At 39.1% G+C, this 16,927-nt stretch overlaps 1 protein-coding gene across 3 annotated transcripts in view; it reads right to left on the minus strand.

The window, feature by feature from the left end:
* The window catches only part of NKAIN2 (sodium/potassium transporting ATPase interacting 2), a 977,009-nt gene that overhangs the window by 10,917 nt on the left and 949,165 nt on the right, over positions 1–16,927 (minus strand). For all 3 annotated transcript variants that reach the window (XM_053222289.1, XM_053222288.1, XM_053222287.1), the window contains one exon: positions 16,563–16,623. In XM_053222289.1, coding sequence (XP_053078264.1) covers positions 16,563–16,623 — 61 coding nt within the window. The remainder of the gene's footprint in view (positions 1–16,562; positions 16,624–16,927) is intronic.

Below are 16,927 nucleotides of genomic sequence, written 5' to 3' on the forward strand. Positions count from 1 at the left end.
ATATTGAAAAGTGATTTCTGCTTTTCACTCATGCCATTCCAGTAAATTCCTGGAAGGTTATCAAAAGTTTTGCATCAGATTTTGGATTAAATCTAAAATCTTTAGGCTTTTGTTTTCTTTTTATAGTATTCATTTAACAAGAGTTTTTGAGTGGTTGCTTTGAGTCTTCCATTGGTTGTAGATGCTTCATTTTGTTGTTTATTCTCTAGCGTCTCTCCTCTGCTCTTGCTAGAAGATGTACTCTTATAATAATCAATAATCAAATAATAATCAAAGCAATAATCAAAGCAAAACCCACCTATGATGGATTTTCCAGTACTAGTTACTAATGAGATGTCTTGGTTTTTCTGTAACATATCTTTAAGAAGAGATAAGGTCAGCATCCTTCAAAGTTTAGTTCATTTCTTCTGAACTATAAAACCATATAAACATTTATTTTTTTTAAATTTTTTTAACGATTATTTATTTTTGAGACAGAGAGAGACAGAGCATGAACAGGGGAGGGGCAGAGAGAGAGGGACACAGAATCTGAAACAGGCTCCAGGCTCTGAGCTGTCAGCACAGAGCCTGATGCGGGGCTTGAACTCATGGACCGTGAGATCATGACCTGAGCCGAAGTCGAATGCTTAACCGACCAAGCCACCCAGGCGCCCCAAAACCATATAGACATTTAAATGATCCTTTCTTCTGAAAACTATTTATAGTCTCAGCCTCCTCTTGTATAACTCTGATTATGGTGTTTTTCAAAGGAAAGAGGCATGTTGTCTTTTTAGCCACTTGACATTTTGTCTGTTATTTCAACACTTACCAGAAAATATGAAAAACGGAAATTACTGAAGGGCTGAAATAGAATTTGGAGAATGAGAAAAAAAAAAAGATGACAATGAGTTCAGGATAATGGAGAAAGAGGTAGAGAATATGTGACCTGCCAAGTTTTTGCACATGGGGGAAGGAGAGGAAGAGGCAAGAGTCAAAGTCAACTCAGAAATTTGTTGACTAGGAGAATGCTGTTGCCTATAACAGAAAAGAATGTCAGGAAGGAGTTGGTGCTTGGCTTCATTTGGAAATACAGCATGTAAGGTACAAGTGTCAGGGACCAGGAAATCCATGCAAAAAGAGAAATGTAACTCAAACTGGTGCAAGGCAAGTTGGAGATTTGCTGGGATTTCAGAGATTAGCTTCCCCTCACTCAACTTTATTGTGTTTCCTCTCCACCTGACATATTGTAATCTACTTGTTTCTTTGTTAAGTCCCTTGCTCTAATGTAAGATGCGTGAAATTTACTGTTTACTACTATTCACTACAGTAACCCAGAACCCAGAACAGTGTCTTGGTTCATGGAAGACTGTCCTTATGGGATGATCTTTATAGACCTTCTAGGCTGTAAGGAAAAATAAGACAATCATTGGAGCATGGAAGATGTTGGTAAAATTCTTAAGTGAAATTCAACTGTTTTTACTCTTTCTTCCTTAAGACCTTCAATGATAATAAAGAGAAGACCTTTTATAGAAGATCTATAATACTTGGTCCTATGAGATAAAAGAAACTTTTTTGAATACCAATGGGAAGAAGCCACCACTGTAGTCCCTTTGGCCTAGAGAAGTAGAGGCAAAGAGGCTAAGACGTGCCTTAGCATCAAAGTGACTGGTGAGAGAGTCATTCATCGATGAAGGCTATCAAAGATTGCAAATGTTGATTACTGGTAGGAAAACATTATTCTCTTTCTGAGAATAACAAAGGTAGACAGTGGGGCAGAAGGTGACAAAATAAAATAAAAACTGTGCTTGCTTAATCATTGCCTCATCGGAGGGATTTACTTTTGGTCTTCTGAAGATAGCTCAGGAAAGTTATCATTTTCTTTGCAATTGTTACATTTTCTCTTTGCCTTATTTTTTCCTATCTGAAAAATGGGTATATTCATTCTACTGAACTATGGAGACATGGGGAGGCCCATTATTTTAAATTAGTAAAGAGCCATATCAGTTTAATAACTATGATTTAATAACATTAATAATAGCGAAATTTAGAAATTACCAAGTAAGTGAGAAATGCTTTTTGAATAAATATTCTTTGCTAAAATATATTCCCTAGTGTGAACTTCCCATTTATTTAAACCTCTTAATCAGCAACACTGAGTTCAGTAAACCTAAAATTGCCTTTTTAAAATACATGTTGGCAGTGAGGTATTGTAATATAAAATTGTACCTTGGTCATTAATGACAAAGCCCCTAGTCAACATACTCCCTTTTGGAGACAGAGCTGGAAAAGGCCATGAAGAGAAATTTTAAAAGGCAGATCATAGAAAGCTCAGCCTGAATATTTAGAAGAACTCATTGAAAGACATTAAAGAATTTGTGTGGGCTATGAAAATAGAGTGTATATCCATTTTCTCTGCTGGTGAGAATTTAAAGGGTACTTGTCTCCAGTTGCACAAAGGAAATTTAGAGCATAACCAGTCATAGGCCAAATCCAAAAGAACCACCTCCCACCCACACAGACTTCCTTGGGGGCGGCAATTCAGCTTACTGTGTGAGCTTAAGGTGTTTGGTCTGGGACAAAATCCCTGAGTGGACTCTGAGCTACTGTTTTTATTTCCTGATGAGGGAAACACAACCTTTTGTAGGGTTACCTCACCTTGTTGTTGCCTTAAAGGTCACTGAAGTAACCGTTACAGCCCAGAGAGCTTCCGACAGACAAAGCACACACTGAATGCAATGAGACTTATTAGCTAAATCACTGCAGATGTGGCATTTCCTAACCTTGCCCAGCAAATGTATTTTCTTACGGTCCTATTTTCACGTTTCTCTTTTAGTTGCATTAGAACCAGATCCTCCATATTTTATACTTGGTGACACATTTACATATGCTAAAGAATGAACATGAAAAGCAATCACCACAATGTGGTCATAGCAGAAGAAATATTTCTTTAGTTAGAAATAGTTTGAGTAACCACTTGAAGCTTTTGGTTTTAAACACTTAATAAAAAAATAAAATATGAGTCCCACTTGACAAACTATTCTGTCTTTTAGCTCTTGCCTACATCTGCAGTGAAGGCAGAACCGTAGGGGGGATTTGAAGAAACACATGCTGGTTTTCTGCTGACGCCAGGATCTTGCTATCAGACAGTCTTCTAATATTGTACATCACAGGGAAGTAGGAAAGTAGTGTAAAGAGGGAGGGCTCTGGACTCAGAAGACCTACCAGCATCATGCCCACAAGCAGGTCACAATTGCTCTGAGCCTTATTTTCTTCCCCCCTAACTTGGAAATAATGAAGCGATTCCAACTTCATAGGGTTATTGAGAGAGTCAAGTCTCAAATGCAGCACTTGGCATATGTATACTAAAGATACACCATGGACAGATTTGGGATCTCATCTCTTTTTGGAAGGGATTTATACAAAGAGAACAATTTGAATTATGCTTTAAATGCATATTTGGGTTCTTTGTGGAGAGGATGAGCACTCTGTATTAGAATTTACAAGAGTATTGTGTGGGATGACACAGGTACTGAGTCATCAGCAGAAGCTGAGGACAACTGAGGACAGTGTATGGAAACCCTTCAGCCGTGCATTCTTTTGGTGGTCTGACAAACAACAGGAAAAGCCTGTATGACCTAGTATAGAAAAAAAAAGGGGGGGGGATATTTTTTACTTAAAAAGAAACTACATAGAACTGCGTTTTCATATTTCAAATATTTTTTGGAAGTCACATCATATATTCTGTAAAAGGACAGAGAGAGGCTGGGACCAGTCTTGTTTGTGGTCTCTGAGGCTTCAGCTTCTATGCAGGCAAAAGGGACTGTTCAATGGAGTGTACCACAATGAAGACACTGACAGCTTCTCCTCCTGGATTGGGCAGAGGGCATGAGCTCAATGGTTGGTGGAAGGATTACTCTAGAGAGGAGAAGCTTTGACTGTGTGTGCCTCAAATTTGAGCAGGGTTGCAAGGAGACAAAAGGATATTTGCCAGTGTAGAAAATTTTTCAGGTTCTAGGAGAAAAATGGATGGGTTTCATGTTTGATAACTTTAATTTTCATGGTTTGAGTACTAGGCTTAGGTTCAGAACCCACGCCTGGGTTTGGAGCAGATCCCGAGGGAAGTCAGTGGTAAGGAGTGAGGGTGTTGAGCAGGAGAGAGCATCCAGCCATGGTTAGGGACCTTCTCCAGCCATGGGCAGTGACCCAGGATTAGAAGTGGAGAAAGTGAACCTGAGCCTCATCACGCGTGGTTGTTGAAAATCCAAGTGTGATGCAAATACAGGCCAGGTAGGAGATAGGGGGCCGGTGGGGGCATCACTGCCACGAGTAATCCTGCACAGAGATGAGAAGTAGAAAGATCCGAAGAATGAGAAAAACAAATGTTCCCATAGTGGGAAGTTCCTAACTGAAGATGAAGGTAAGTTTTTCTGGGAGGGAGGCAGGGGAACAGGTAGGGGGAAAAAAACCCAGGAGTTTATAGTCAGGCCGAGAACTTTAAATTTGTGATTTTGGAGAAATTTCCTTTCTCCACAGTGAAGGTGATCCAAATTAGCCTCTTTGATGAAGGAAATTAAGGGGTAGATGAAGTGAGTGGTAATGAGGGTGGCAAGTGCTGAGAAGGTCAAGAAATTGTAAAGCTAGAGTCAGACAATTATGTATCCAGGCATCTTTAATAATTTCAATAGATGTGGAGGAGCATACAGAATGGGATGAGATCACTAAGCAAACTTCACCTTCAAGGTGCCTGGGCTCACTTTGTGCCATGCCATTTGGATGAATCAGATTTATCTGTCTTTGTTTCTTTCTTCCCTGTTAGCATGCTTTCAATGAGATATGACATGCCTTTCAGTTGAAATTGGAGAGAGCAATTATTATGAGCCATAGGTGAGCTAGTTAGACATGATAGGGCATGTCTTCTCAGGTGACATCCAGCATATACTTAGAATGCAGAGTCCATTTAAATGCAGTGCTTTTAATTAGGGTGTGGGCACATTTATGTTTTTGTGCATATTTAAGAAAATTTAAAAAAGCCCACATGCATTCCTTGCCTTATAATCCTTGCTAACATAATCTTTGCATCATTTTGCATCCTCCAGAAAGGAAAATCATCAAACTCTTGAGTCTAAATTAATCATCTGTTTAGAATGATAGTAGCAGTTTCAGGAAAGAGAATGTTCAGTGGTTATTCTAACATTTTTATTGATATTTGCGAAAGCTGAAACTAGATTTGGTATATTGAGCCCCTTAAAAACACTTAAGATTATTCCTGTGTGAATTACAGTGTACATTTGGTCGATATGGACTGCAAAAGTAGTTCTGTTTCACCAAGGCACACCTGTTTTTATTAAATTCTACATATCCCTCTGATATATCCTTTCGATTTCTGCTGCAATGTCATTTCCTCAAGGAATAATTTTCTAGTCTTCTCACCTGGATGATGCACCCCTGGGGGGGCATTCCACTACCACACCTCTCCCACCCTTGCCTGAATTCTCATGACAAGTGACTGTAGTTCATGGGAACTGCGTCCTGGGCTCTATGCGCCATGAAGGCAAAGGCTGTATCTGCTTGGTTCCCTGTCTCATCCCTAGCGATGGACACACGAACCCATCATAGAGTGGTTACTCCATAAATACGTGTTGAAAGGATCTATCTTGATTATTGCAGTGAAGTGGTGTGGAAAGTATATTTAAATCTGGAGATTTACGTTCTATTCCCAGTTCTGCCTCTAAATGACTATTTCACTTTAGAGCGAGTCAATTCAAGTGTCTCTTTCCTCAACTGTCAAAAGAGGGGATTAAAGTAGGTGATTGTTAATATTGCTCATAGCTCTAGGATTCTGCACACTTCCATATTTCTGGGATTGGTTTACATATCAATGGTAGCAATAAAATATTTAAAATGAGCAAGTCTGCACAGGCATAGTGAATGGGAAAAATTAGCGCAAAGGAGTTATTTCTCTCCGACTGTTACTACCATATTATGCATTGATTTTGCTAGGCAAGTTTCCAGGAAGATGAGCTGTTGAGTAGTATATGTATATACTCTAGGGTATATGTAGTATATGTATTTTATAGTTACCTATTTACACACACACAGCATTTGGAACCTGAGTCATGGCGATTCTCAACTGGAAAACAGGGGGATAGAAAAAAATGTGGGACCTGGAAGAGGGGAATAGGATCGGCAGATTTGGGCCCAAAAGAAACACTGTCCCCTCATTCAATTCACTTCAGTGAGGAAAGTGTATGGATGTTACTATGTGCTTTCCTTTGCTTTTCTGCTCTTGGGAATTCCTTAACATCAACTTCATTAGTTACAAAGGCAGCAATCCATATCCAATTTTCTTTTTGTGTCAGGATTGTTCATGTATAAACTAGGCTCCTTTGTTGGAAACATTTGCAATTAATCCCATAAACAAACAAACAAAAAAATGCAAATCTTGCACTGCCTGCCCCAGCCAACTCCACCGACTCTGAGCCTGACCACCATCTATTATACACAAAAATGAATTGAAATTCCCACTTTGGGCCTAACCTAATTTTCAAGTGATAATAGGCATGGATTCCCAGAAGCTCTCTATGCCTCTTGATAGCAACTTCCTAATTTCCTTTCCTGGTAAATGTTTTAAATAAGATTTTAGCACCAAAGGAAATTAACCTTTAAATTAATTGTAATTATAAAATGCCATCACTGATTTTTGTCTTCAATCTAATTACTTTCTATTATTTAAACAAACCTCACCTCCTGTGAGCTTTAAGTTTGTTTCTCCTTCACTCCCTGTCACACAATGCCAACCAATCCTAGCAGAGGTCTCCCTGAGTCTCTGCAGCTAGAGCAGCCTCATTTAAATGTCACGCAGGATTGAGAGTTCGCCCTCTGTTCCCTTATTGACAAGGCGCTCTTTCAGAGGCTATGCTATGCATAAGGCTGCTCTGCTCAGATGTTTTCGTTCTGCATACCTGGTGGCCATCCTCAGAGATGCGGAGTTTTTTATCCTCCTGCTGTTAAGAAGGAGATAGCTAAGCCCAGCCTTCTGTCTCTATTAGAAGCCACTTCCAAAACTAAAACACAACTGGACATACTGAAGTGGGCACCTGCCAGCATCATTTATCAAAAGACGAACTTTGAATGTGGAGCCTACTTTCCCAGCACGCCTCAGCTTTGGAGGGCTCTTAGAGCTTAGTTTCCTATGCGGGCTCTTTGTCTTGTTCTCATTTGTTCTTTCGAGATGGGACTGTGGGATCCCAGGAACTTTATTTTGTGAGCGTGTCTATCTACACCGTGGTGCTAAAAGCATGCTTTTTTCCTGCCACTTAGCTGCCTTCTTTGTCATGTCATTATCAATGCGAGTACAGAGAGATGGTGGGGAAGAAGTATGGAATACCCATGACAGGTGGCCTGTGTACTGCAGAATTGGAAGATGAAGCAGAATAATCAAAATGGAAGATTTTTCTTTTAATCATTTCTGTAAATGTCACCACTTTCCCTTCCACTTACACTCCCTGGCTTTCTTTTCTATTGAGGCTGATTAAAACAACCTGAAGAGTATGAGAAAGCTTCAGTTATCCCAGCCAGAAATATCTTCTGCATAAAATACATCCTTTACTACACCCCAGTAAGATGTCATCCTTTTTGCTGGACTGAATATTGTCACCTTAACACTATTCTTTAGAAACAAGGTCCTGATTGTTCTTAATCAACAGAGGGTAGGGGATCAATAAATTTCCTTCCCCCCATATTTTTGACTTGGGAACATGAAATTTATTTAAAGATGATTATAGTGTGTGTAGGTGTGTATGAGAGTGTGTGGATGTGAGTGTGTGTATGTATGTGTGTGCATGAGTGGAAAGCAGTATAGTACAATGGGAGAGACATTGTGAAAAAAATAGAAAATAAGAAGTGACTGTTGAGGAATCAGATTCAACTTTCACCTGAATATCCAATTTTAAAAATAATTAAAAATTTTAAAAATAAAGCTCATATATTTTCCCTTCAATGACCACGAGAGGGAGTAATTTAATAGTAGTCTGAAAAAGAGACTACTAACTACTGAGCAAGACGATGTAAAAACTGTATTTCACTGTTAGGGAATGCTGTTGCCTCTGATAGAAACTTGCATGTGATTGACAGGAGGCATATGTCTATGCAGGCATTCGTTTCAGGTGCTGATCATTTATTCAATCTTTTATTTTTATATATGGCAGCATGTCTCCGTCCCACTCTTTTCTGCCATTTGCTTAGAAAATGACAAAAGTGCTTTATTATAACTGATTACCCATGTACTTACAATAAACTGGAGTCTAAGAAGATACAACATACCCTTACTAGTTTCCAAATGGTCTAAGAGATGTTTGCAGAGAGCTGATTGATTCATTCATTTATTTCCCAGATAATTACTGAGTCCTGCTCCAGGTTGGGGATTGCTAGATGCTGAGCATACAGCAGTGGTCAAGACAGGTGTGGTCCCTGAGGGCAATGGCTAATACTCTCTTATCCTGAAAGAGTCAATATGTGCTGTATTGGTGTCAGAAGTTCAAGAATAAGCTCAGTGACCTTGGGCAAGTCATTTAATCTTTATGGGTCTACAAAATTAAGCTGTTGAAATAGAGCCGTAGACAGTAGTTTTCCATCATTTTCAAGCCTGCAGTATTCCTAATCCAAAAGAAATCTTAAGCAGAATCAGAAGTTGTAAAATTAAATAAAGGTAGAGCTCCTGTGTTTTGGGTGAGTTGAGGAAGAAGCCAGGTGACAGACATCTCTTATCCTGGCCTCACTACGATTCTGTAAAGCATAACTAGAGATTAGTAGCATTCAAAATCTGGGGCTCTGGGCTTTAATATGTAATTCTGTTCAGAGAAGGGGAAATGAATGGCAAGTTTGGGTTTTATGTAAGGCTAGTAGATGTGGACAAGATTATTTCACTAAGTCACCTTGAAAAATCACAAAACAAATGTTATAAGGAGATGATAAAGCAATACCATGTTAACAGTATTTTATTATTTCATTTGATTGCTTTTGTGTGATACTCTAAAAGTAAAACAGATACAGCATTCTCATAACTCTGTCAACGTGATGCCTGAGAACTTGGCACCTATTTTGAACTGCTAATTGCCTACCCCTTAGGTTATGTTTGAAGAGTGATTTATAATAACAAGAAAGAAAGCTTAGATTACCAACTAATGTGTAGTATGACCCTAACAACAAGATAGAAAGAATGGTGGATACATAGATGGGCAGATAGGTAGATGGATAGATAGATAGATAGATAGATAGAAAATGAGGGAGGGAGGAAAGAAGGAAGGAAGGAAGGAAGGGAAGGAGGGGAGGAAGGAGAAAGAAAGACTAGGAGCCATATGATATGCAGAAATGTTAACTGAGAAACATAATTCAGAATCGTGGGGTCATTCTAATTTTCTTTTTTTGTTGTTTGTATTTTCTATACATTCTGCAGTAAACTTACATTTCTTTATAAACAGGGAGAAACAAGTATTTTTTAAGGGGAAGTGTTTCTCCTTGCTGCCACCTGCAGCCAAAAGTGGGAGTGTGTGTGATTGTGTTCAAAGAATTCAAACTCAATGATCCTGACAAACTGGAAAAATGATCAAAACATATAGAATAGAGTTCAATACACAGAAGTGTAGGCCAGCAGCCTTTAGAAGAAAAATCAAACAAAAATAACAGAAAATTATTAGCCTCAGAGAAGTGAATAATTTCCTGTGGTTTGCTTTTCAAATGAACGTTTCTATAAATCGATTGTGACTTTTATCCCAAGGCCACTTGAATTTAGAGAATTCAGGACAGGTTTTTATGCATTTCTGCTTGGTTGGTGGGGTTGTGCTTGTGTGTGTCTGTAAGTTTAAACATCTAGAATTCATTTTTCAATTTTTTTTTCAAAATAAGTCCCTTTAGGGTATTATTTTTGGATGATATTCTGTATTGTTCCAGAGGTGATGTGAGTATTTAATAATACTTGCAAAAATACAAATCCCCTTTAGAAAAGATATGATTACTTAGAAACATGGATCCATCTTCTAGAGGACCAGTGTTTAGTTTTAGTTTAACTATTAACTACAAAGTTTATAAGAAAATATAATACAAATTGAGAAATCATGTGATTATTATCTGTTCTGGGTTGGTGATATTTTCCATGGCTGCGTGTCTTCCTTTCAATTGTCACCTCGAACAGCGCTAATGAGGCAGAGAGAGAAGTTTTTCGTTCTGTCACTGAAAGTGGACATCCATCTGTGGTGCAGAAGATCTCAGCATTAAGTGAGAGAAGAGCTACATATATAATAAAAGGCACGCCAGGCCGAGAATCTCGGAATGTTTCATCTCTTTCACAGAACTTTGTAAAAGAGAACAAGTAGAGGAGAATAGAAAGGAGCGGAGGTCATAAGGAAAACTCAGCATGGCTGGCAACAGATGACACAGGAAAGAGTTTTGCCACAAAGACGGCTCAGCAAGGGTCGCCTGCTTTCCTGGAGAAAGCCTTTCCTCCGAAGAAATAGCACTGCCTTTTCATGAACAAATACATAAAAGTGCATTGCAATGGTTGCCTCCCTTGAATAGGGTTCACATGTCAAGGCACACCCGCTGGAGCAGGCCCCCCGCTTTTTTCCTGGGGAGGAGCTACTCATCTGAAGGCAGATCCCCCCCCACCACAGCAGGAGGCACTGCCCGGGAACTCCTTAGAGAGCATGGAGCCAGGACACTGGGAAGTATTACAGCCTGGAGAGACGGGCCAGTGAGCCACTGCTCGCCCCAATCTATGCCCCATAGAGGTTGTCAAACGTCCAGGAGCCACATGGCATGTGCGCGCATGGCAGGTAGAAGAGGGGCATGTGTGGATTTGGATATAAAACTTTACCAAAAGAAATTCCCCCAAATTTACATGGTAAAGGCCTAACCTCTAATATGATTGTATTTGGAGGAGGGCCTTTAAAGAGGCAATTAATTTTAAATGAAGTCATAAGGATGGGGCCCTACTCCAACAGGACTGGTGTCCTTTTAAGAAAAGGAAGAGATGCCAGGGGCAAGACTGTACACAGAGGGCAAAGTGAGAAGTCAGCTGTCTGCAAGCAAAGGGAGAGTTTTCGGTTGAAACCAAACCTGCCAGTACTTTGATCTTGGACTTCTAGCCTCTGGGACCATGAGAAAGTATATGTCTGTTGGTTAAGCCATGCAGGATGTGGTATTTTGTGATTGTGGCCCTAGGTGACCACGACATGGGGGCGGGAGTGTCCCCATCTTCCTGCTGCTCCGAGGAAGCGACTCTGCTCCCAGGGCTGCTGTCACCTCCTAGTCAGCACAGCAGATGGCAGTGGTGTCCTGCGAGTTTGCACAGCCAGCTAGCCTGTCAGCCTGCGCCTCTGGCTTAGACAACTAACGGGTCAGAGACGTAAACTTCAAGGTCCAGACTTTCTCATTGGAAAAAAAATCTTTGCATTAAAGTATATCCATCTATCTATCTTTATCTATCTATCTATCTATCTATCATCTATCTATCTATCTATCTATCAAGCTGGGCTTCACAAAAGTAAATGAGATACTGTTTAAAAGGAGAAATAAGGGGAAAAAATGTCAGGCATTTGGTGTGCCTACAGTCTGTCTCTAGTTCAGTGATGACTTATTGCTATTTTATGTAGTGAAGTGGGAGAGTTTGCTTACAGAGACTGAACCCTTTTCATAGTTTCCCTTCAGGCTTCTGCTGTTGAAGCTCCCTGGCTACACTTGCTGTTTGGGCTTGAAATAGTAAAACTGAGCATATAGCTGGCCAGCTTCGTAATGACATCAAGAATACCTTCATTTTCCAATTGCCAAAATTGGGCCCTTATCTCTACTGTCCATTTTCAGCACAGTTACAGAACTAAAACTCTTCTCTGTTCTTCCCGAGTCTCTTAGGAATGAAAACTTACCTATTTTCGCAAGCACGTGGCTAGCATACCCTCCTGCTACTAAATTGCTATCAGAATGCTTCACTGCAGACCTATAGCAGGTAAGAACAGACACTTTCCGAGATCCCTTCCCTGTTTACCTATACATTAAACTTCTCCCATAATTCAGGCCTTACCTTCTGAGAAATTAGACAGAAATTAGACAGAAATTTCAGATCTTTTTTACTTGTGAGCATTGGAATTCATGTGTTCTAGGCAGGGTCTGTAGGTGAGTATTCAGACAGATGATGAAGGCAAGGATAATACAAGGGAAATATCAATCCAAAGCATTGTACTCAATACTCATCATTTACTCCCATGTCTAAATGATCATAATAAATAAACCTAACTGGACACAGAACTGGCCCAAATGAGCATCTTCTCCAGGATTTTTAGTAGTGCCATGATTGTCTAAGGTAAGCATCCATCTATGTGGACATACAAATAAACAAGTTGTTCATATCTAACCCACCGAGCAAAAAGACTAAAATTGGAAAACTTATTTATGAGAAGCCTGCTTGTGATTTGTATTAAGAAAGGCAGATAAGGTGTCATGGTCAAAATATGCATAATGATATAAGCACTATTTGGGGGAGCTTTCTTTTGAAAATAGATTATTAGATGCCTTGAAAGAGAAACCTGACCTTCCCAAAGATATTTGTGACTTCATATCTGCTGGGATTTACATAATTTGGCCAAAGCTTGATATAGGTTGGAATTCCTTAAACTGAGTCCTTCAGAATTCTAATTCTCTGGGATATTAAGATTTCTTATGAAAAGGCATTTTGTGTTCAAATGTTTGAGATATTAACTATACTTTTAATTTCTGTAAATTAATGCTTTAACATATCTTTACAAAATGACTACTGGCTGTTCCCAAGTAAACCCTAGCTCACCTAAAACATCTGGAGACTTTAGGTACTGCCAGGCCATATTGTCTAATAGTCACAGTGAATACGGGTTCAAATTTAGCCAGCTAATCCTAAACCCATTTACCCTACTTTGCCCATTCCTGTCCAATGAAACCACAATAAAGGTGCTCGGCCAACAGTTCTGCTCTCTCTCGCTGGCCTGTGACCCCTCCGAGTAGCCTTGTATGGTGTGCTGTGTTCTCCCTGGGGAAATAGAGCATAGTAGAACTACAGAAATCTTCCTAGTTTTTCTCTCTCTCTTTTTAGAATTTTAAAAAATTTTCATTTATTTTTGAGAGAAACAGAGAGATAGAGTGTGGGGGGGGGGGAGTTGCAGAGAGAGAGGGAGAGAGAGAAAATCCCAGGTAGACTCCATTCTGTCAGTGCAGAGCCCAATACAGAGCTTGATCTCATGAACTGTGAGATCATGGCCTGAGCTGACATCAAGAGTCAGATGCTCAAACAACTGAGCCATCCAGGCACCCCTCTAGTTTTTCTCTTATTATTATTATTTTATTAATTTTTTTAACATTTTATTTTTTGAGAGACAGAGAGGAACAGACCACAAGCAGGAGTGGGGCAGAGAGAGAGAGAGAGAGGGAGACACCAATCCAAAGCAGGCACTAGGTTCTGAACTGTCAGCACAGAGCCCGATGCAGGGCTCAAACCCACAAATGCAAGATCATGACCTGAGCCAAAGTCAGACACTCAATCAACTGAGCCACCCAGGCACCCCTAGTTTTTCTCTTTGATTTGCATCTGGCCTCACCCAACATAGTATGGTTCAAACAAAACTATGGAATAGGAAAAATCAAACACACTCTACTGGAAAATCCTCAGAGTTGTTAATATGTAAATGTGCATCCTAAATTTTTAGTGTCAAACTTACTTGGCTTTGGAATCTTTTCTGAGCAATATATTTTATGGAACTAGCATTTCTGGGATCCCCTTTGGGAAGCACTCTTCTAGATGGATACTGATTATCTGTCTAGGAGATTTGGTGTGACAGTATTTTCTGCAGATAAAAATGCACTGACATCATTGTGAAATGAAATCAAACATTATATATAGTGTAAGGAAAGCTCAATTCCCATATGAAATTTGGACTTTCCCTTCACCAAAGTTTTGGCACAAAGACACTGAATGATAATATTTGAATGAACACACACTTTCAACTCCACATAGGTTGTGAAGTCCATGTATTTTAAAATCCATACATCTATCACCCTTCCTAATCTTTGAATAAGTCTTTTGTGCAAAAGACAAGGGCTTACAAGGTATCTTTTCTTGTACATTAATTAGGCACCTCAATTTCAACCTGTCTAAATGGAACCAATTATTACATTCCTATTCTACTTTCCTCAAATGACATTTCCATTTAACCATTCACTTGCACCAGAAACCCAGGTATCTATCAGGCCTTCTCTTACACAGTACCCATCCACCACCCATTTATCACTTCCTTTTTCCATGTCTCTTTTTAACATCTATCCTCTCCATCTCCAATACAGAGATGTCCAGACCTTCATCATCTCCTATCTCATTTTCATGATGTCCTAACTAGTCTCCTTTTTCCTAATCTTGCCCCCCACCAGTCTTTCCTTCACACTGATATGAATGTGATTTTTCTAAAGTATATTTCTGATTACATCATGCTTTTTTCATAAACTACCTGCCAATTGATTTTCCATCACGCTATGCAAAATAATGTCCAAACTCCTTACTCTGTTATGACCATTTTTCTACTGACTCGTTCATGCTCACTTTTCTAATCTTCTCTGGAAATGCAGATACAATTCAGTCGTATTAGTCTGGCTGCTCTGTCCCCAATATGGCAGGCTGTATATGCCATGGCGCTTTTTCATCTTTTGCCTGGGATCACCTTACTCTCCCATCAGCTACTGAACAAATATCTATTCATCTTTCAATCTATTCATCACCCATGCTCAAGGGTGTCTTTCTCTGTGAAAACTTTCCTGGTCCCTTTCCTATTTCCCCACAAGATACACTCTATGGAATTTTATTATACTTACATGTTTAGATGTTGGTTTTTCATGACTAGATGGTGACTTACTAGAGGTAAAAGCTTGTGTATTACTAATCTTAAAATCTCCAAAGCATGATATAGCACTTGATTTACTGAGGAGTGTTATACAAATGCTCTTTTAGTGAAAGGACCATTATTTCTTTTAACACAATGAATCACAAACTATGTGCTACATATTCCTGATTTTACCATGTATTACTGTGATTGAAAAAGTGTCTCCTCTAAATTAATGACCTGACACTGCTTCCTCCTTTCTAGTAAGTTACTATCTAGTCGTGAAAAACCAACATCTAAACATGTAAGTATAATAAAATTCCATAGAGTGTATCTTGTGGGGAAATAGGAAAGGGACCAGGAAAGGTTTCACAGAGAAAGACACCCTTGAGCATGGGTGATGAATAGATTGAAAGATGAATAGATATTTGTTCAGTAGCTGATGGGAGAGTAAGGTGATCCCAGGCAAAAGATGAAAAAGCGCCATGGCATATACAGCCTGCCATATTGGGGACAGAGCAGCCAGACTAATACGACTGAATTGTATCTGCATTTCCAGAGAAGATTAGAAAAGTGAGCATGAACGAGTCAGTAGAAAAATGGTCATAACAGAGTAAGGAGTTTGGACTTTATTTTGTATAGCGTGATGGCAAATCAATTGGCAGGTAGTTTATGAAAAAAGCATGATGTAATCAGAAATATACTTTAGAAAAATCACATTCATATCAGTGTGAAGGAAAGACTTTGGTGGGGGCAAGATTAGGAAAAAGGTTGATTGGAAAGTGAAGAAGAAACACATATCTCTCTTTGGAATTTTCCTCAAATTATCCTGTAACAGAGCAGTGGATCTCATCTTTTCCATCTTGAAATCCCAACCATTATGAATATTTTTGGAAATGAAAAAAAAATATCCCCAACTTTGATTTTTTCCTCAGAGTAAATATAGCTGCATAGGCAAGTACTCATGATAGTACCAAGAGAATAGAATGTTTTTCCAATCCTCCTATTTCAGATCCTTAAGGGGCAAGGAAGGAGTGAAACCTTCCATCTGCCATGTTTAGAAGAGCAAAACACAGTGAAGCCACTTACAGGCTTGTAAGATGGTACCAGGTCTAAACTCTAGAGCTACAAATAGGACTCAATGCTGGGACTCTGACAGAGAGTTATAGCCATTTGGATCAAATTGTAGGAACAAAAAGGAAATATGAGCATTTGGTTTCCTGAAGACACATTTCTTAAATTAGTCTGAAGTCAGTTCTTGAAAAGTTTAGGAACTATTCCAAACTGTTGATTATTGGGATTTTTAGTCCTGGGTGAAACTGATTAGGCATTAATACCTAATAAGGGTTTCTAAAAAGAAAACAGTCAAATTAACCACACTTAAAAATCATTCCTGTCCTCAATTTCCCCTCTTTATTCTCTACTAGAATTGTTATAAGAGAAATAAATCTTTAAAAATGCATTTAGTAAAATTAAAGAATGTTTTTGAAATGTTTTCAAAATGGGTGCTTCTCCATTTTTTCAATATGTTGGATATTTTTACAAAAACACTTTATCGCAATGGATACAAAAGGTTTATTCCTTGTTCCAATGTTGTATTGGGGGATACTGTCTGAGAAGTAAGAAGGCTAGGTAGGAGGCAGTGAAGGAGATGCTTTGAACTTGAAAGAAACAGAATAGAGCTTTAATACTTACAGCTGTCCTCTTCTTCAGTTATACATTTCACAACATAACAGGCGTAGATGAACCCTGCCAGCTGAAACAAAACAAAGATGCTTTAGACAGGAAGCAAAGACAATGGTACTGGACCTCACTGGGTAGTGGCTTAATGGCAGGCAGTGTATAACTAGAGACAGTGTTCCAAAATGATGGTTTCTCATACTGAACCTTGACTCCAGTGTGGACTCTTGATTCAAGTGACATCTATTTTCCTTATAAATAAATACATTGCTCTCTTTTTCTCTGAACTGCATTTATGTGCAAGATTTGTTCATTGCCAGGCAATCTAAAACAAGTTATTTTAGGTACAGGGAAAAAAATTATGGTCATTTATTAAAGGA

This window comes from Acinonyx jubatus, chromosome B2 (assembly GCF_027475565.1).
Source record: "Acinonyx jubatus isolate Ajub_Pintada_27869175 chromosome B2, VMU_Ajub_asm_v1.0, whole genome shotgun sequence".
NCBI classification, from domain to species: domain Eukaryota; kingdom Metazoa; phylum Chordata; class Mammalia; order Carnivora; family Felidae; genus Acinonyx; species Acinonyx jubatus.